Here is a 19,322-nt window from a genome sequence, read left to right as displayed (position 1 = left end):
GAAAGCCCTCTCCCAGGACAAAGTGATATAGATACACATAATGCAAGTAGTTTTAGAGGGAGTAGCACAATGATAATAAAAAATGATGACTACTAATAATAACAGCAGCAGTGGATAATGAGTAATAATAAAGTAATTGGAGCAGTAAAAGTACCAGAAATATGACTACAAATACAATAATAATAACAGTAGCAGTGGTTGTCAGGCAGGGCCATGGCAGTAGTACATCTATAACTACTATCCACGGAAACCTGTGAGGTGAGAAACCACAGAGACTCCGGGAAGAAGCAAAGTAGGGAGATGCATCATGGGAAAAGAATGCATGAGGTGGAGAGGAGAGAGGAGTTCAGTGTCACAGGAAGTCCTCTAGGGGTCTGGGCCTATAGCAGCACGTCTCAGGGCGAGGGTCCAACACAAGCCTGAGGCAGCCCAAGTATCAACATTATTGAAGGAGAAAGTCTTCATCATTCTGTATTGTTTTGCATATTTATGCTCCTGGAGATGAACTTTTCTCGTTTAATGTTTCGTCTGCTGGGTGAACACACACGTTGGCATGATCTACTCTTCCCTCCTCTTTTGTGTCTCTCTTATGTTTGGGAAGTAACTTCTTTAAATGTGCATGCAGCACGTATTAACCTCAATGATTCATCATTTAATCTTAATGAATTCATTAAAAAAAAAAAAGTTTAATAGTTTATATGCGCTTCAGCAAGATTTCAGCTCTTGTTCAAAACTCACATTTATTGATACACTGATGGTAGAGGCGACCATGCAAGGTGTCAACCTGCAGATCAGGATCTAATCTAAATGCACACACGCACACGCGGACATAATTGTTACACAATGACCTTTTGGAGCAATTTGGGGTTCAGTATCTTGCTCTGGGATAATTCGGCATGCATTCGATTAGACTACCTGCTCCATCTTCTTATCTGCAGCTGCCAACAAACATTTTAGGTTCTCCTGGAGTATTTCAAATGTTTTGGCTCTGTGGCTCAGGCAGGGAATTTCAGGATTCAGGTGGTGCCTTGGATCAAATTTGCGGCCATGTGTGTCGTGTTTTTTGGGGTTTTGTTTCTGGAAGGCATGAAGCCATTACAGCTGATGCAACCCCGCTGCATGATATTTCCAGGCAGCAAGCAGGAAGACATAATGCCTGTTTCTCATGGTAATTTACTTCAGGCCCTCTTTGTATCATGTGTCGGCTTCATTTAACCTGAGTAAGTTCATACGGACTGTGGTCGCTGGCAATTTGGTAGCGCTTGAAGAAAGCTGCGCTGTGGAGATAAGAATACATTTAGCTTCCAAGGAAACAATTTGTCATTCTCCACTGGAATACACCCAGTAAGACAGGGAATGTGGAAGAGAGAGGGAGACAAAGGTGGAGAAATATATGTGTTCCCCACTGGCCTCTCTCCATTTTCTTGCACAGGATGTGTCACTTTTCTATTCAGACAGGAGAACATGTGATCCTTCCTTCCACTCTCAGCATTTCTCTCTGTCCTGATTGCTATTTGCAATGACTAGACCCACGACGGAGGCTCTCCACTTCTCCTCCCTCTCGGCTGAAGTAATTGAAATGTTTTTCTTTTGTTACCTGTTTGTAAAGCTTTTCAATCCAAGTCCCAAGTCTGACTTCATCAGAAAATTGTCGAGATGCAAGACATTCAGGTCTCCAAATACCAACCAATACAACCCTGAAACATTAAAACCTTTTCCTGCTGTAAGGGCATCCTGTAGCTGAACCCAAGTCTGTTCAATGCATTTGAAAGGGACAATATATAGTTTCTGTTACACTAGATACATATCTACATACAGATGCTCAAAATCTTAATTTAAACCTTTGCTCTTACTCTACAGGTAGAAGTTGGGTAAATAGGCATACGTACTTAGCTAACTCATGTTTTGAAGTATAATTGGACAGAGAACATTTTATTTCTGTTCATTTTTGGCACACAATATGGCTGTAAAAGGGTCAATAATAATTTGTAGTAATCTGAAGTAAAGAAATCACAACAATACAATAATTAGAATTATGCAGGAACATCAGTGACTGAAATTTAAAAAAAAATAATCACTGTATATAAGTTGTGTGGCTGCTGTGATAACATCACTAAACATTGCAGACAGAAAGATTATTAAAAATATATAAATCAAGCTCTTCTTTGGAGTGTTTTTAATTCAAGGCTAAATATACAAACATGGAATCCATGTGACACCGGTAACATTTTTAAAGCCCGCCTGACAATATGTAATTTTACTGGGAAAAAAAAACCTGATCAAGCTTTTCTTTCACATCCTTCCATTCACCCCATGCTTTAGTCCAAATCTTTGTTTAGTCCTCATTTTTAATAGATTCCACTGTGTTGTATGTGTCGCATGATTTACGCATTTATCTGTGTGTGAGCTCCTCTCATTTCATCCCTTTCATTGCAGGAAACAAATGAAAACGAGACCCATGGCATCTTCAATTTTTAGAATGATGCCATTACTATTGATGCTTACTGAGCAAGGGACAGTTCTAATTAACTTTTCAAGTGGGTCCCAGGTACGAGAAAACACATCTTATTCAGGTTTCTCTCGGATTGAGTCCCTCCTCGGTTTATGAGAGTACTCAATCCTGAGATCTCAGTCCCATACACCTCTGAACCGAATGAATGTTGTGTGGTGAAGTGTGGTTAAAGGTTTAGGAATGAGCGCAACAGAGAAGAACGATTGTCTGAATCAGAACACGGGGATGAACGTGTAGGAGGATTAATCATTTGGACTCTTGAAACCCTGCTGCCTTGGAAGGAGAAGGTGTGAAAATATCCAAAAGACACATGCTACAGTCATTCTTAATTTCCAGTAAGAATATATAACACAAAACATACATTCAAGAGTTATTAAGTTGTAAATGCATGTAGGTTTCCTTTAGTTCTCTGTCCAGAGGTCAGGTATTGTTCTATGATTTCCACTAATGTATACTCCAGCGTTCAGAGGCTTTTATGTAACAACTGCAGTTTCCACATCAAAAAGAATATACTTGGTTTATTCATAATGATATCCTTGCAATCTCAGTGACCCCTTAGATATCATCAATTTTGGCAGCTGAATATCTTTTGTAGCATTTTATGTGAAATTAACATAAACACAAACACAGTCAGTGTTGATGTGAGTTCACAATCCGTATTGGCTCATACAACATGATGTCATATTTTCTGATAAAAAATCTAAAGAGTCCAAACTTGGAATGGACCTATTCATCTGAAATCCTCCTTTACTACACATATCAATCTTTTTCTGTACGGTTTTGTGCTTTCATTTAAGGAAGCTCCATCAATACACGGCTCTCCACACCACAAGGGTGACGTCCTTCATCATCAGTCTTACATTCAGAAAGAGAGATTGTTGCCCTTGGACTCGGTGATACATTCACTTCACATCTGAGTGAGTGGTTTTAAAAGAAAGATCTGATGGATTTGACCGCAGTTGTACAACAAACTTGTTTCATACAGCGAACTCAAGAGCGGAAGCTTTTTGGCATAGTGCTCTATAAGCACCACCATCACCATCATCATCATTGAGATAACCTTTTTTTTTAAAATAACATGGCTTCTAAATGTTCCCTCTGGCAATGTTTTATTCCGTAAAAGATGTGATGTGCTGTGTATGTTGTAATATGAACACATTAGGGTCCAATTGACTCTTTGAGCTTTCACAATGTGTGTAAGTATGTGTCAAAAAAATCAACCCTTGATGGCAACAAATGGAGAAAAAGCGACGGTTCATTGCCCATCGACGGTTGTTGAGGCGAGTACAAGTATCCCCGCGTGTTTGAGCAATCACACAGTGAAGCTGAAAGCCTAATTAAGCCTGGTTTCACACACAGTTTGAAGAGGCTCTTTTTCGTGAGGAAAAGTCGAAGATTCAAGAAAAGGCCACATTTTTCACACAACTGAAAAGCCATCTCACAAAACAAGAGGGTTGATGTATTGAATGATCGCATGTTTGGAAGTTTCCCAATGAGATAGTTTGGGTGTGGAAAGTGTTTCTGATGAAAACAGGTTGTGTTTCTTCAATAAATTCTTAAAACCAGGAGCCTAGACGTTGTCCAAGTCAAAATGACTGCACTCCGTCAAGGCCAAGAGCACAAACCACAGAGTTATGGCTTACCACCATATTTGGTGTTCCTCTGCCAGAGTGGATTGAATTATTATGTTCCATAAAAGTTTAATGGGATTTCAGCAGGCCTAATATATAAAAGGGGGCTTCAAGATTGAGCCGCTGTGCTTTAGTCCTTCCTTTATAGATCTCTACTCTCTGTTCCTTCTGAGACCTGATTAAAGTCAGGACGCTGGCAACAAACAGCTGAGTGGACACAATGTTTCATGGTTTGGATTTTGATGTCTGCGGCACGGTAAATCACGTTGCAAATCGCATGCAGGCAAACATAAGCACACCCTTTAATGGTGTAACGTTTATCTTTGCCATGCTAATCCTCGGCAAAGACGTTGCACTATTTTCCCCCGTCAGTGCAGAGAAGTGTGGCGAGTACACATTTTAGGGCCGGAAATTATTCTTAAAAAAACGATTAGTCAAAAGTGCATCTAACATTTTGGCCTGCGACTCATAAACCTTTTTCGACAAAAACATCTGGGTTGTGTTGTTTTGGTAAATAACAGTGGCATTCTTGAAAAGCTGTGTTTTCTTCGTGTTTATTTTAAATAAAGTCAAAGTAATTTTTTTGCAACAAAGAAAACATTTCCAAAGCCTACTTTTGAAGCTTTGCAACCTGAATTATTTACACTGCCTCGCTTGTGTTTTGTCACCTATGTTATGCGTTGGCACATTCATACCTTTTATTACTAAGGTCGTAATACAAAGTAGTAATGTTATGTTTAGTGACTGTTGTCAATATATATTAAATGGTTTATTCTCAATTCCAGTCACATTTATAGACACCATTGACTCATGCACACTCATATGCCACTATTATTCTGAACATAATATTCCGAATGTGATATGGCTCATCTAAACTTCATATTCCGTTTGAATATTAAAAATTGCGCCTTACTCCAAACAAAGCATTTTCCTATTAATATATGTGGAATATGCCGATATCATCCTCTGTTGCAGCATATTGGTAGACATTTCTAAATTCCCAGGTAGTCTTTGTAATTCTTAACACATGTGATTTCCCCTCTGGTCTGACTCCTAATGCGCTTCATTTACATTCAGGGGCAAGCGGCCCCAATTTAACCGATAGCTCTGTGGGGAGGTCGACACCACTCGTTGTCTCAGATCTGTGTTGTATCCAGAACACGTCAAAAACTAAGCGCTTGAGTGAGAACACGTTCTAGATGTTTCAGAAGATCTTATCTCACAACACAAAAAACCTCAATACATTTTATACAATTCGATTACACATTATTATTGTCGCAGGCATCATTTGATCAGTGTGGTTTTCTTTTCTGTTGCTTACTTACTGTATGCGTTCACAATTCAGCTGGATTTATGTTTCATTGCTCTTCTGTCACAGTTATACATAAAGTTTGTTACGATTGTGAGAAGGGAACAGGAACACAGTTCACTTTCACATCTATGCAAAGAGAAACGTTGTATTTAGTCTTTTTATTTCCGGTGTGCAGAGTGAAGTCCTATTTCTAGAACGGGACACCACAGACAAATATTACAATATCCTGCCTCTAACTACCGCAAGCATGCAGAAACATGTGCAAATATTCTTTTTTTTTTACTGATCCCCAAGAGTGCACTTATCTTCAACCCTGTTTCCATGATAAATGCTTTCACCAGTGAGGTGGTATAGCAAGTTTGAAAGCTGGAGGCACTAACTAACATGTTGTCTTCGACATCAGCAAAAGGCTAGTTGCTTTTCAATTGCTGTGAAATGCTAATTTTCTCTAACACATGGATCAACAATGCAGCCAATATTCTATCATGAAATACAAGATACTATACCAGTGCTAGAAATACAAGATCATGAAATACAAGATACTATACCAGTGCTAGACTGCTTGTGCTAAAGTCGAGGTGGCTCCATTGCCTGGTGGTTATCTGCTGCAGAATCAGCTATGTTTTCACTTGAATGAAATCCCCCGATCCACGGATATAAACAATATGTAAATGCAATACAAAGAGGATGTGCAGAAGTCTGCCTTAAAATATTTTATATAGGATTACACATCCTATCCTAAAAGGAAATTATCCCATACAGCTTCACTTCTTGTGTTGCTTGCGTTCATATCGCAGGGCAGTGCATCTGCACACACATTTAACAAGACACATCTCACAGAAAACCCCATGGCTGCATCTAATGTGGACAATGTTATCATCTATACATACTGCACATATGGCTGGAATATGACACAAAAGACTGAAAAACATTGAATTACACAAGTTATATTATGAATGGGTGTTCTGTTTGTGTGGTCACATTTGGAATATCACTCTGTAATGGGACAATAGACAGAAAATTATATTGAGAGGATGAAAGGCACCTGGTGTACAAGGCCGTTCAACACTGCATCACTCATCTAGCAAACATGTAGCTATGGTTGCAGCGTGAATCCAACTCTAATCTGCATTCAGTTGCTTTGGCCATTGCAATAATAATGTTAAAAAAATGTAATGAAAAAACACATACCAACAGCAATACAATACTGTCCTGTGGATGCCTTTGGCTTCACTTGGGCATCATATTACATCAATCTATAACATGGCAATGGTTACACCAGAGTCATAGCGGCCCCTCATCTGAGTTATTCTGGCAGCTAGCAGGAGCAGCAGGCCAGTGGCCACCTCCAGGCTGTAGGACAGCCAGGCCGTGGCTAAGGACCAGCCGAAGGACACGTCCACGTGGGCGAGGTTCTCTGGGGGAACCACACGCTGGAACTCCTCCATGGCAAGGTTGGAGTATTTGATGTAGATGCTGACCCCCGACAGGGTAAAAAGACCTATGAGTGCACAGAAACAAACATGGAATGGATCAGAAAAACAAAACCTTATGCATACGGCCTTTACCTGTGGCATTAATGATCCCTGTTGAGGAATTGGAATTAATCCACTTGGAATGAGATGCTCGCGCTGCCTAATCAAACACCATAATCACCATGATGTATATTAACCAGTCCTTGAGATCATTAAGGTGATAATATATTAATCGGCAAATAATCATTTTCCAACATAATCACTTCACTTAACTCAATGGATGACATTAGATAATACAGACTTAGGCACATAAATGAGTAACAATTAGTATTATCCTAAAGCATTAAAGATTTAAAGCCATTTTGAGAACAAAAAACATTTGTCTCGTTCAAATATAAATTATTCCAGCATGGTGCTTCTAAATTTACTCCATTAATTTACTCTGCAGGAGGAACCTCGTAAGGATGAAGTTTCTGATGTGTATTGTTCTTAAATTTTCCCATACAGGCACACAGAAAGTTATAACAATGTCTGCAAAGGTGTTAGGGTTAGTCTGCTGATAAGAATAAAATACACTTAATGTCAATCCCAAACCACTTTAAATACCCAGTGGCCACCACTGTGCAATTCCAACTGACCTTTAATAATTACTAATCATCATCTCTGTGGCGTGTGCCCAACTGACACGTAGGTAGAGAGAAACAAAAGTGAGCAAGAGTGCGAGGCGGTTCAGCAGACCTTTGTTTCATAGAAGGATACAGAAAGGCCAACTCCTGAACAGTTTATCTTGCACTCAGGTGCCCATTGCAGTTGATCAGATCTCCGTCAAGCGTTCACCTTTAGTTTTACTCTATAGTATCCATTTTGTGTGTCTTCTGACATTTTGGAGGTCCCTTGCACTTCATGAGATTCAAGGTGTCGACTAATGTGGAAGCCCACTCTGGCTATTCCGACGCACAATCTTCTGCGCAGCAGCTTTCAAAGCAAGAGAATAAAGGTTCAAGCTGCACTATACGATGAGGTAGCCTGCCCAATTGGATGCATACTACATACACCAGTACACACTTGGCAGCCGCAGTATGTAGTGAAAGAGACAGTCTGCGATTGGGAAAGCAGTGCAAGACGTAAGAGATTTGATGCAGTAACTGATATACAAATGGTCATTTCTGTGGGTAAAGTATTTATATTAAATAAAATCTATTGAGCAACTAAATGTGATGTGTTTACTTGTTCTCAATCAGACTAGCGGGTTATTAACTAGGTACGGCAACAGGAGATCAGTCTGTGAACGGGTGCATTGTGAGTCTGGCATGAAAAGACGAAAAACAAACTGGCGAGGTGTGTCTGGGAGGGGGAAGTCTATATAGGGGCTTGATTAATGATCAGAGGCAGTTGAGGGAACAGGTGAAGGGAGTTAGACTAACGAGGAGGGAGTGAGGGACAAATAAAGTGAGGAGGGTGTGGAGCTGAACTGTGACATCTTGCCTACTGCCTCTCTCGTGGTGCTAGATGGTTGAATGTTTTGCTGATGACGCAGGAGGTCAGGATGTCTTGAAACAGAAGACATTCAAACTGTGCATAATGAACAAGTACATTGCTGCTAGTATGTTGCTGTATGTTGGGGGAGTTTTTCCTGATCCGATGTGAGGTTCTGGGACAGGGATGTTATTCAGATTGTAAAGCCCTCCAAGGCAAATCTTGTATTTGTGATTTTGGGCTATACAAAATAAACTGAAGTGAATTGAATGTTTATTTGTCCACTTCTCTTTATGCAGGGTTTTTGTTCCAACCTGAGGTTAAAGGGAGAGGTGTGCTTTCGGGATTTTTGGGTTGTTTCCAACTCTTCTCTCCAAAGAGCCATGCGAGTATAGATTAGTGAATATTTTGCCTTTCTACAGAAACATATCCATGTGGAAAGTCTATAAAATGACTGATATTGTACTTTGATGTCTAAGCTTCTGATTGGCCATTTCAGTGCACACCAAGTATTAGATGGAGAAGAGAAGGATGCTGTGAAAGCTGACATTACAGATTTACAGACCTTTTCATTTGAACAGTGCATATGGTTCAGATGCGGCTCCAGATAATACATTGTGCCTTTGTTCTTTATGTTTTGAATTGCTTGTGTTGTTATTTGTTATATAAACTTATGTGGTTTATCATTTCCTGTTAGACTTAAGAAACAGTTCAGAAATTCACAAATGTAAAATTAAGAGTGTAGAAATGTTTAACTCTTGGTATGTTTGGGGTGCAACTGAAAAATCCAGTTCACAGTCATAATACATGTATAACACATTTCATTTTAATTATTAATGCTTGTGGAGAAAAACATGTAGCGTTATTGTATTATTATTACTATTAATAATAATAAATCCCTTTGCGGTTTATTTCAATACCATAGATAAGCAAATGTGGATGATATTAACGGTGTAACACAGTCTATGCAACCCTTTACTGAACTAACATCGTTAACTCTCGCTAGTGTGGATGTACCTCAACACTGGGTCAATGCCAGAGCCTAATTCACAGAGTATCGCATGGTTTTCAGAGTGGAAGAGTGTCGGTGCTCGCAGGTCTTTTGATGTGGAGATGTGAGCAGGCCATTTGCTGCAAAGCATGACATAAGCTATCTGGGAGGGTGGGTTGAAAGATGGCGCAATATACACAGTAATAAGACCCTCTACTTCTGTCACGCATTCATACATTTACCCTCAACCAAATCGAGGATGAAACTCCTTCCCTTTGAATTTGGACCTCAAATGCATTCTTTGATGGATATTATTGTGACCGCAAACAGCTGAACCCTCCACAGTGTAAAAAATAAATTAAAAAAAAGCAATCTTATGGCTGATAAAAGCATTTCCTTCTCCAGCCATGCAGAGCAGGTGTCCTCACTACTGGACCAAACTAAATACATTTCTGTAAAGAGGATGATGCTCAGTTGTATCTTTGAACTCCCATTGTGTTGGACATTCAGTTTGTATTTTTGAATTCTAGTTTATGGACAGATACAAAATTATGAGAATGATTTCAATAATTATTTTACGTTTGGGGCCATTATTCAGGTAGGCAGAAATATATTTTCAACATTTCTCTGTGAGGCAGTCCTTTGAGCTACATGCTAAAATTAGCATGGCAACACGCTCACCAAAATTCTTACAATAAATTCTGAGGGGGACATCACATGTCACGGCAATCCCACCAATAGCAATGCTACCAATGGCAATCACACCAACAGTTGAAATAGTTCAGTCTGTAGTAGACCTATCCCACCAACACACAAACTCTGTATGTGCTGGCTGTTACTCATGTTCTCTTATACAGTAATTACGTTAAAAGATGTTGTTTATGATTTGAATGCCCATGATAACCGGGATTAAATGTAATCTATTCAATTAAGTTGACTAAACAAAGCACATTCCATTTAGTTGATATTTTATAAGGAGGCCATTTGAGCCTGCACTGACGATGCAGGGGGAAGTCTCTGTGAATCGTTCAATCAAGAACAAGCTCTTTTGCTATTTTGTTCCACTTTATCATGATGAGCAATCACTCCACATGTTGCCGTCAATGCCGATAACTTCAACCTTTTCCAAAAGGAGAATGTTTGGCAATGTGGTGCCTAGTTTGTCGAGATAAGAGTGAAATCAATACTTTTGGGTCGTTTTATATTTAGTCTGGTTTGGTTTCACAATGCATAAATGAAAGCAGGTGAGCAGCTGACGTCTGTGTTCCAAAGAGAAAATGTTGTATCCAGCTCAACAATTACACACACAGGCGTTTTGATTTGCTTAGAAGTGGTTCGAGGACAACCTCCTACCAGCGGACCCGTATCGATTGATTTGGTGCTCACTAAAGTCAATTAATGTTTCTCAACTGCCCAAATTAACCACAGCAGAGTTCAATTCAAACTGACTAAATGTTGGCTTGCCAAGGAAAATTTGACAGTAGGTCTTAACTACCAGCTGTTTTATTTCACATTGTTCTGAAGTTCTGTAGTGTTTTGTAATTGTTGTCAAAACTGTGATTTAGTGTATGGGAGTCAAATCTCTCACAGATGGCAGTGCTACTATAATTGCATCTGAGAGTCCTAAATCATGCATGCATTGTCTATTCACAATGTGAAAACCTGATTAAATAGAGAGACGCACGTCTTGCACCGTATGCACCCGGTACCCAGGGATGGCCACACATTTTTAACTGAAGGCCACAAACAGAAAAATATACAAAAGTCTATAGTGGTATATAGAAAAATTATGCTTTTTGTGTATATATATATATATATATATATATATATATATATATATATATATATATAAACACACAGAAGAAACTTTGCCTTTTCCAAGCTCCGGTAGAAGTCAGGTAGGAAGAGAAGCTGATGCTGATTCTTCATCATCACACTGCATCTCCATCATTTCTAATTGCAGACTCACTTCCACATCTTCTCCCTCCATCAGGAAAGGAGTCGAGAACGGCTTGATTTCTTTCTCAATGACAGAAAAATCTAGGGAAGCGCTGACTGAATTCTGTCATGAGATGTGATGACAGACACATATTTCCCCCATTTTAGCTGAAAGGTTGACTTCTGCAAAAAATACTTTGATTTCAGACAGCGTGGGGAAGTGCACACTATTGACGTTGCGTCATAATTATAAGAGTAAGATCACCTAGAAATACCAGATCTGCCAACCATAGATGGTGACTCGGTCCTTCTCTGTCAAAAACTGGTCAATTTCTGATCTTAGGTTATAAAACCGAAACTACAATTGAGCAGCGACCTCAGAGTGAGAGAATGGATTTGTATTTAGCTTCATCATCAAACAGGAAAGCATGAACTTATCTGTGGTGGATCTGACAAAGCTTCAAACTTGTCCTTCCCCGTTGTTGTGCCCTTGAAACTCCTTAAATCCAGCAGTTCCTCCGTAATGCAAAAGCTATTGTCAACTCCCTGCGAAATAATTAACAGCTAAGCAGCATAGGATGCATTATGTAGCTTTGGATTCTTACAGTCTGCTCAACTGCAAGATATAATATGTGTACAGCACTATTTGCAGGTTTCTTATTGTCCCTAAGTGTAAGAAATGACATTTTGGCAGTTGCCTTAAGTCACAGGTGAACCAGATGTGGAAGAGAGCATTGCAATTACATTTTAATGGTTTTCTCTGTGTATCTGAGACACACCAAGGCACCTGTAGGTGTATATTGTGCAGCCATTGATTTTGGCCACATTGTCCAGCCCTAATCATACATTTTACCACTTACATGACAAAGCAAACGGTTTGCTACAGAACAGCCTAGGTGTGAAAAAAAAACAAATGTGTAATTGCCACAGGCTCAGAGACATATAAGAAAATCTGTATGGACTCACTACAGAAGAGAACGTAGGATGCTGATCCAGCCAGCAAGTTGGGACTGTAGGCCAACGAGCTGACCAGTCCGAAGATCCAGCCGAACACCAGCAGGACCAGGCTGAGGGGCAACATGATGACCACCACCTTGTGCAAACCTGCAAACACACAGTGCTCAGAGTGCTTTAAAATGTTTTTTTCAAGTGCCTTAGAAGGTTTTGAGGTTGGGTATACTTGACCCTTGTCAGTGCATTACCTACAGAGGACGGCAGGCAGCATTATCCTAGGTTGGAGAGGCAGACAGGTGTACCAGCACGGAAACAAAGTAAAATGAGTATATGCTATGTTTAGAATGTTAATAACAGGGAATTTGGAATAACAGAGAACTGAACTGAAAGTGAGACTCATCTAATTGAGACTGGTGGTATAATTATTAATCCAACTGCTTTTATTGGCAATACCCGCTCCATTAATGCACTAGAATTGACCAGCATGTGTCCAAGCTCGCTGAGGAAACCTGATTTTTTCAGGTCCTATGCCCTGACCAATGAGCTATCTTAACCCTATCTTAACCCTAACCTTAAACAATCGTCTCTGCCTCCAGCAGCTAAACAGGGCGACACTTGCCAAGAAACACAGTCTGGTGCCAAGCAAAGCTAAGTTTCACTTTCAGTTAACAAGGAGGGTTAAAAGAGACATCATATCACCCCCATGTCATGTTATTGGGGTTCAACACATGCGCAGTAACATCTAGTCTCTTATCAAAAGGCTCACTCGCTGGTGCACAATCACAGAACTTGAGGATCATTGATTCGGTAATTTGACTTATGTGCCTGCAGGGTTGGTTACAGTCACTTACGTTTTCAGTCACCTACTTTATTTGCGAAATTACAATTCTGCAAATATTGAAAAGATATTTAATAAAGAGATCATAAACAAATGTTTTTTATTTGAAAATGTTCTGTTGTACATAAACCGTCATCCATTCCAGCATCAAGCCAAGCAAACAAGAAAGCAGCTGACGGACACCATCCCTGTATTTCTGGCGTTGTCTGCTGTTTTTAAGTATAGGTCTGTCTATTTGCTGTCTCAAACATATTCTCTGCTGCCCCAGTCCACAGCGTTGCTTTGCTTCCATGCTGGTTCTCCAAACAGGGAGGGTGCCGACCACCATTTCAAATGCAGTTGGGACATTTAGATTGATTAATATCATCAAGGGAGGCACTAATTTTCAGTTCTATTTTCAATTGGTGAGTGTTGAGACTTGATTAATATAACTTCTGTTAAAAACGATGTATTACTTTATTACAAAGGAAGAATGTTTCAGAAAGCAATAACCTTTGCACAAATGATTATGTATTATTTGATACATCTTCTGGATAAAACTTTCTGACTGCATACAGTAACATGTGAATGCAAGTTCATCAGCAACTATACATTATTTTTGTCAGAAATCCCTGACTTACTAATTACCTCCACCCCATTATCAATTCCCATGCCAGTTAATAAACAATACCACTCACCAAGAAGGTGCCTTTCCACTTCTGACAGACTGGACATATTTGCTGTGAAAGAAGGGATGACTGAGCTCATGTTTGCTCCTGAAAATGTCAGAGGAAAAGGTTACACATGGACAGATGTGTGGACAGAGCTGTCAGACTGGAACACTGTTAACAATGTCACTTTTCTAAAATCCTGCAATATATTTAGAAATGTAACACAACGCAAACTCGAGTTGATTAAACCCTTTTAGATCTGTAATGATGGCAGTCCGCATGGTCCTTTTTGTCTTATTTATCAATACACATCTTAAAATGATTTGCTTTTTTTTTCAGGAGAAATGTGGCAAGTATTTGTCATTGTTTTATGTTATAACGGCTGAAGACACTGTAAAATCTAGAAAAGTAAAGAAACATATTTGAATTTATCATATTTCTCTTCTAAACAATTGAAAATGACCAAAGCTTTTGAGATTACAGAAATGAAATTTAACCTATTGTACATCTTCTCAAACAGTTTTGTTTGCATAGAGCATTCAGTGTCCATGTTATAGGCTTTGATATGTATCCATGTCCAGGCGGTATAGAGATTTGTTTATTTCCCTGAAGCGGTTCCTGTCCAGTTGAAGACAGAAACCGGTTTTGCACTACTCACACATCCACAGGGCAGCTTTTACAGGCAGCTAGTACACTCTTTCCTCCTAGAATTGCCTTCTGTATGTGCTTTTCTCACTGTCCTTTATGTTTTTGGGGACATGAAAGTGGCCTTTAGTGGGAAGTTTAGGTGGGCCAGCAAGTGGCTGAACTCTCAGAAACTATACTAATACTATTATTTACAACCCCAACATGTTTACAAAGAAAACACTGCTCAAAAGGCAAGAGAAAGGCAGTGAAAAGCCCTTGGAATTAATGCGTAAATGTTCGAGGAGTTACGGTCCAAAATAGTTTGGCATCCTGTTTGCCTGTTACTTTCTGTCGCCAGCGACAGGCTCCGTACTAACATTAAAGACATCTCTATTTAACAGATATTTCCTCAGACCTGCATGTGTGACAGCTTTGCACCTTTGTACAGAATGAAGCTTGGGTTTCTGCTTCTGTGAGCTCAGCCAGTGCAGATGATACAACACAGGTGTCAGTGCATGTTCCACCTTTATAACACAGGTGCACTGCTTAAAAAGCTTCAAACATTATGTTGTCTCAAATTGGCATTTACTGTGACCTGCAACACATTGAACATTTCTGGGACCTCAAACTGAAACATATGAGTAATTAATATATCAGCACAGTACTTGTGTGCTGTATTTCTCAAAACTAATCACACTGGGATTTCATTTTTTTCTGTGCATTCGTAGCACACAACTATGATTTACTGCAATCAGTTGTTTAGACCCAAACAATGAAGTGATGAGGAATACATTAGAGCCGTAGCATGCTGCTGTGACTGAACATGGCAACAGCGAAATGAAACAGAACCCCCGGGTCAATGAACAATGATACATTTAAACAGCATCACATGTAATTACAGTAGATCGATTTTTTTCTATCACTGTCAAAATAAGAGACGGTCAATAATGGATATTGCTTGTGAGAACAAGCGTTTTACTCACAACAGTGTTACTGCCTCATGACAAAGGCTTCTCAAAAATGACCTCATGTGAGGAACACGACTTAAAGTTATGCTGGAAAAAATGAGCTCATAATTCGATTGTATTACAGCTTTCATTATATTTGAGTATAAAGACTATTCCCCTTTAAATAAATCCGCGTGCAAATTGCATACTACAATGTGTATGCTTAAGTTGAGTTGATATACCTTCATTAATTCTCCACAGTCCGGAATGTGAACTCAGGTCCTCTGTGCAGTTGGGTTTATTCACGTCGATAATGTACCAGTAATCAGTCCCAATAGCCACTGCGAGGAGGCTGAAGCTGAGCAGACCTGTAAACCCAGCAGCAAGAACCACCAATCCGTACCTCATTGTGCAGTCCACAACGCAGAGCGCACTTACTCTAAAAGTCTGTGCAGTTTCTATATATATATATATTTTGTTTTTACTGTGTCCTGTACCGACGCTCAAAGATGTGCGATGCGTAAAAGCTCTCTCCTCCCCGTAGTGCTGTGCTCCATGGCAAACACGGTCCTGAAACGTAGTTTAGGATGGCAACTGAGCAAAACGTAATCCCGGAATTTTTTTTACTTAAAAAGGAAAATGGAATTAAAAAAAATAATAGAAGACATGCAGGTACATATCGAGCTCACCACGGGTTCACACGGAGGAGCCTGGAGGTACAGCGCTCTTGGATTGATCCACAATGTCCAGTTAACAAAATGAAACGGCACACTTGCGGTGTGGAATTCCAAAATAAAAGCTCGATCGCGAAACATCTGTTGTGAAGGTGTTTGGCTTTTTCTTACATTTATTTTTTTATACAAACTAGTCCACATCCGGCCAAGGTTCATCTTATATTTGCTTGACTCTTATCGTAACTTAATTGGAGACTATTTTCAGAGTGGTTGCTGCCAGAGGAGCACATTTGTAGTGAAAACGGCGGCATACGATGAGGTGAAATAAAAAACAATATAAAAAAGCTGATTCAACAAATAAAAACATTTATGGTGAAGCAAATTGCGTGTACTTACGCCTACTAAGAAAATGTAAAAGCTTTAAGATGAAAACATATACGATGTTAGTTTGCATGGCATCATGGTTCCAACAACCAGTTTAAAATACTTTATGAGCAGGCATTTAGAGACACATGTCATGTCGAAGGCTCCTGTGGGCGGGGCCTCTGAGATAATTGACGCGGTAAAAAAAAAGACAAAATACAATAGGCCTATGCTGTATCGGGAGCTTTGCAAACAACGGATGCCACCAAGCTTTTATTTTGTCACCGACCCACGAAAAAAAAGTCTCAGTTTTAAAATGTAAACAAATTGATATACATCAAGAAAAACAATTAACATGGCAGAGCCTGCACCGCTCTAAATCCGAGCCTGGAAGTCTGTGATGTGGATACGGTAGGTATTTTAGCTTGCACATTTTAGACCACCAATTTCCCCATTGTACCGTGTAAAATGCCCAATTTCTGTCAAATGTCATGGGTACTGTGAGTAAAAAGCAATTTCAAGTACTGCAACAAAAAAAAAGCTCAATTGAAGTGAGAACTTCGCCAGAGGCCACTGCTCCAGCTGTATTTTGGAGTACTCACTGTGTGTAGCTTTATGTTCCCCCCCTCGACACGGCTTCCTTGCACACTGCAGCAGCGTTTCCTCATTCTCTGTGTTCACCAGCAAACAGCTATCGATGTGTTCCATGTTTCAGTTTGCAGAAATGTATGGATGGTCGTTTGTTGCGGTGTAAAAAACAAACACTAAACGATTTGAAACAGAATGGGGAGCCTAATTTGAAGTGTAATGAAGAAAGTCTCTACTTAAAACTAGGGTGTGATAGGAACCAGTTGCAGATTGTTTTGCAAATGGCAATTACTTTTATTGGATGAGTTAATCAACTGATCAGAATCAGAACCAGAAGCATTTATTGCCATGTATGTTTTTACTTACAAGGAATTTGTCCTGACAGAGTGCAGTAAATGGGAGCATGACATATACATTTAAATCTACAATAAAATTAAGATAAAGTGCATAGACGAAACATAACATTTAACATTTGTTGTGACGTTACATAAAAGTCACATTACATATAAGTCATCCCTGCACACAATTTGTGTCATCCAAAGTGAGAGTCAATGGGGCAACTGGACACGGCAGTAATTGTAAGAGGATGTGATACCATTATAAAGCTAAAAAAACGATGTCCTGCATAGCCTCGTATAGTCTTAATTTTGTGAACTCTGCGTTATAAATGAAGGTAGGTAGAGGAGAATATGGATGTAACAGGTGTAGGAGGGGAAATTGATGGGCTCCTCTGGATCACTGCAATTTTCTGATCCCTCAAAATCTGTGCTGGCATTGAAATTTGCACTTGAATTGCATTTCAGTTTCCACAGATGGATCTGCTGCAGCATGGAGAATCAGAAGCGTACACTGTAACAATTAAACTGTCTACTGAAGTAGAATTAATTTAATTGCTTGGTTTAGTTCATAGCAAATTAACAAACCCGTGTGTGAGATAATCAATGTCATCTTCTCAGGTCTCCATGCACATTCTCTCTTTGGGAGATTTATTTTGTTAATTATGTGATCTTTTAAATTGCTCGCAAGTATTTTGACCCAGAACATCAGTGACCTGTTAATGTTTACATCGTATTTTGCAACCTTCAGAAATTAGCTTTTTACCTCAGACAATATTTTTGCCATTAAATTATCAATCGTAGAATATTCTAGCCATATTGATTCATGCTTGATGTAAGCAGGATAACACCTAGCTTACTTTTATTGGCAAGATGACTTGCCTCTTGAATTTGAAGCACAATTAATATCTCATAATCTCTGCAGAGGGATTGCTTTGACTAATGTGAAATAACATGACCCAGTTCACGGTTCACCTCTGCTCTCTCACAACATCTGACTTTCTGACATTGAAGTTTTCACACCATTTTTCCACACTCGACGTCGTCCATCAGCATGTTCTACACATGTCACATAGCACTTACAGTACGGTTGAGGAGGTGGACATGAAGTTGGAGGTTTGTCATTTAGCTTTTGTTCTGTTTTCATGTTTGCATGTTGTGCTGCAACAGTTTGTTCAACTAACCTGATGCAATCAATTCATTATTGGTCTGTTTTTGCAGATTCATTTACAGAATGCAGGAGGAAGGGACTCAGTCACATGAATTTCAAACTGGGAGAGGCAATACGAAGATGCAAGAGCAGCGTGATGAACCAACACAGCTTCAGAAGGTAGGACAAGTTCAAAGTTAACCTCTCCTTGTGTCAGTTATGCCTTTTGCAGGTTCGTGTATCCACCAGTTTCAATAGCCAGATTGTGGTCATTCATGTATTTTCCATTGATTACAGTGACCAGATTTTTCTCTGTATTAGCTGGTACACTAAATAACATTTAAGTTTACTTTAAGGTCCATCTAAAATCTGCAGTGTTTGATGTCCTTGTCTTTGGCTATAAGTTGGCCGGTCTAGTTTTTGTGAGGTCTGTACACTGTAGATGAGAGAAGCAGCATTCCTCTGAAATGGTAGGAGCTGGACTCATCGGCTTTATGTTGTTTGTGTTGCTCTTTTAAAAAAACAATCCTAATTAAAAGTGGCACTTAGTCTATTTTGGCTCGGCTTCGATTGTGTGTTTCTGTGGACTCAACACTGGGTGTTGAATCCGTTTTCAATAGCCTTGTTTTGTCAGGGTGTTTCCACACATCACAAGCAAAATGGTTCAGTTATAGATTTTGATTTTTGTAGCTAGGTTCAGGGTGGTCCTATATAGGTAAGTGGCCAGATTGTCTGGTATATAGTTTTTCTATAGCTATGTTGTAAACCCTTATTGGGATTGCACTGACATTTAGGATTTTTCCTTGAAAATAATGTTCTTGCTCCTTTCCAGATGCACTGCCAAGGTTCTGTTTTGGCAGA

General features: G+C 39.5%; 1 protein-coding gene across 1 annotated transcript; it reads right to left on the bottom strand.

Moving 5' to 3' along the window:
- Positions 1–5,624: 5,624 nt before the first annotated feature.
- Positions 5,625–16,081, bottom strand: LOC137786793 (transmembrane protein 235-like). Its single transcript, XM_068578891.1, has 4 exons — positions 15,594–16,081; positions 13,805–13,882; positions 12,302–12,439; positions 5,625–6,956 (listed from the first exon to the last, which is right to left on the bottom strand). The coding sequence occupies exons 1-4, from the start codon at positions 15,757–15,759 to the stop codon at positions 6,712–6,714; spliced, it is 627 nt and encodes a 208-aa protein (XP_068434992.1). The 5' UTR covers positions 15,760–16,081; the 3' UTR covers positions 5,625–6,711.
- Positions 16,082–19,322: the final 3,241 nt, after the last annotated feature.

The sequence above is a fragment of the Clinocottus analis genome, unplaced genomic scaffold, assembly GCF_023055335.1.
Source record: "Clinocottus analis isolate CAN_PGR_092001 unplaced genomic scaffold, fCliAna1.0.p SCAF_16, whole genome shotgun sequence".
NCBI classification, from domain to species: domain Eukaryota; kingdom Metazoa; phylum Chordata; class Actinopteri; order Perciformes; family Cottidae; genus Clinocottus; species Clinocottus analis.
This window is presented reverse-complemented; position numbering and strand designations above follow the sequence as displayed.

What these genes read in the sequence shown, in the direction of transcription:
- LOC137786793 (XM_068578891.1), bottom strand. Translation starts at nt 15,759, where the DNA reads ATGAGGTACGGATTGGTGGTTCTTGCTGCTGGGTTTACAGGTCTGCTC. An exon ending in ACTGTGGAGAATTAATGAAG is followed by an intron (nt 13,883 to 15,593) that starts GTATATCAACTC and finishes TGACATTTTCAG; the next exon opens with GAGCAAACATGAGCTCAGTC. An exon ending in ATCCTACGTTCTCTTCTGTA is followed by an intron (nt 6,957 to 12,301) that starts GTGAGTCCATAC and finishes GTGCACTCATAG; the next exon opens with GTCTTTTTACCCTGTCGGGG.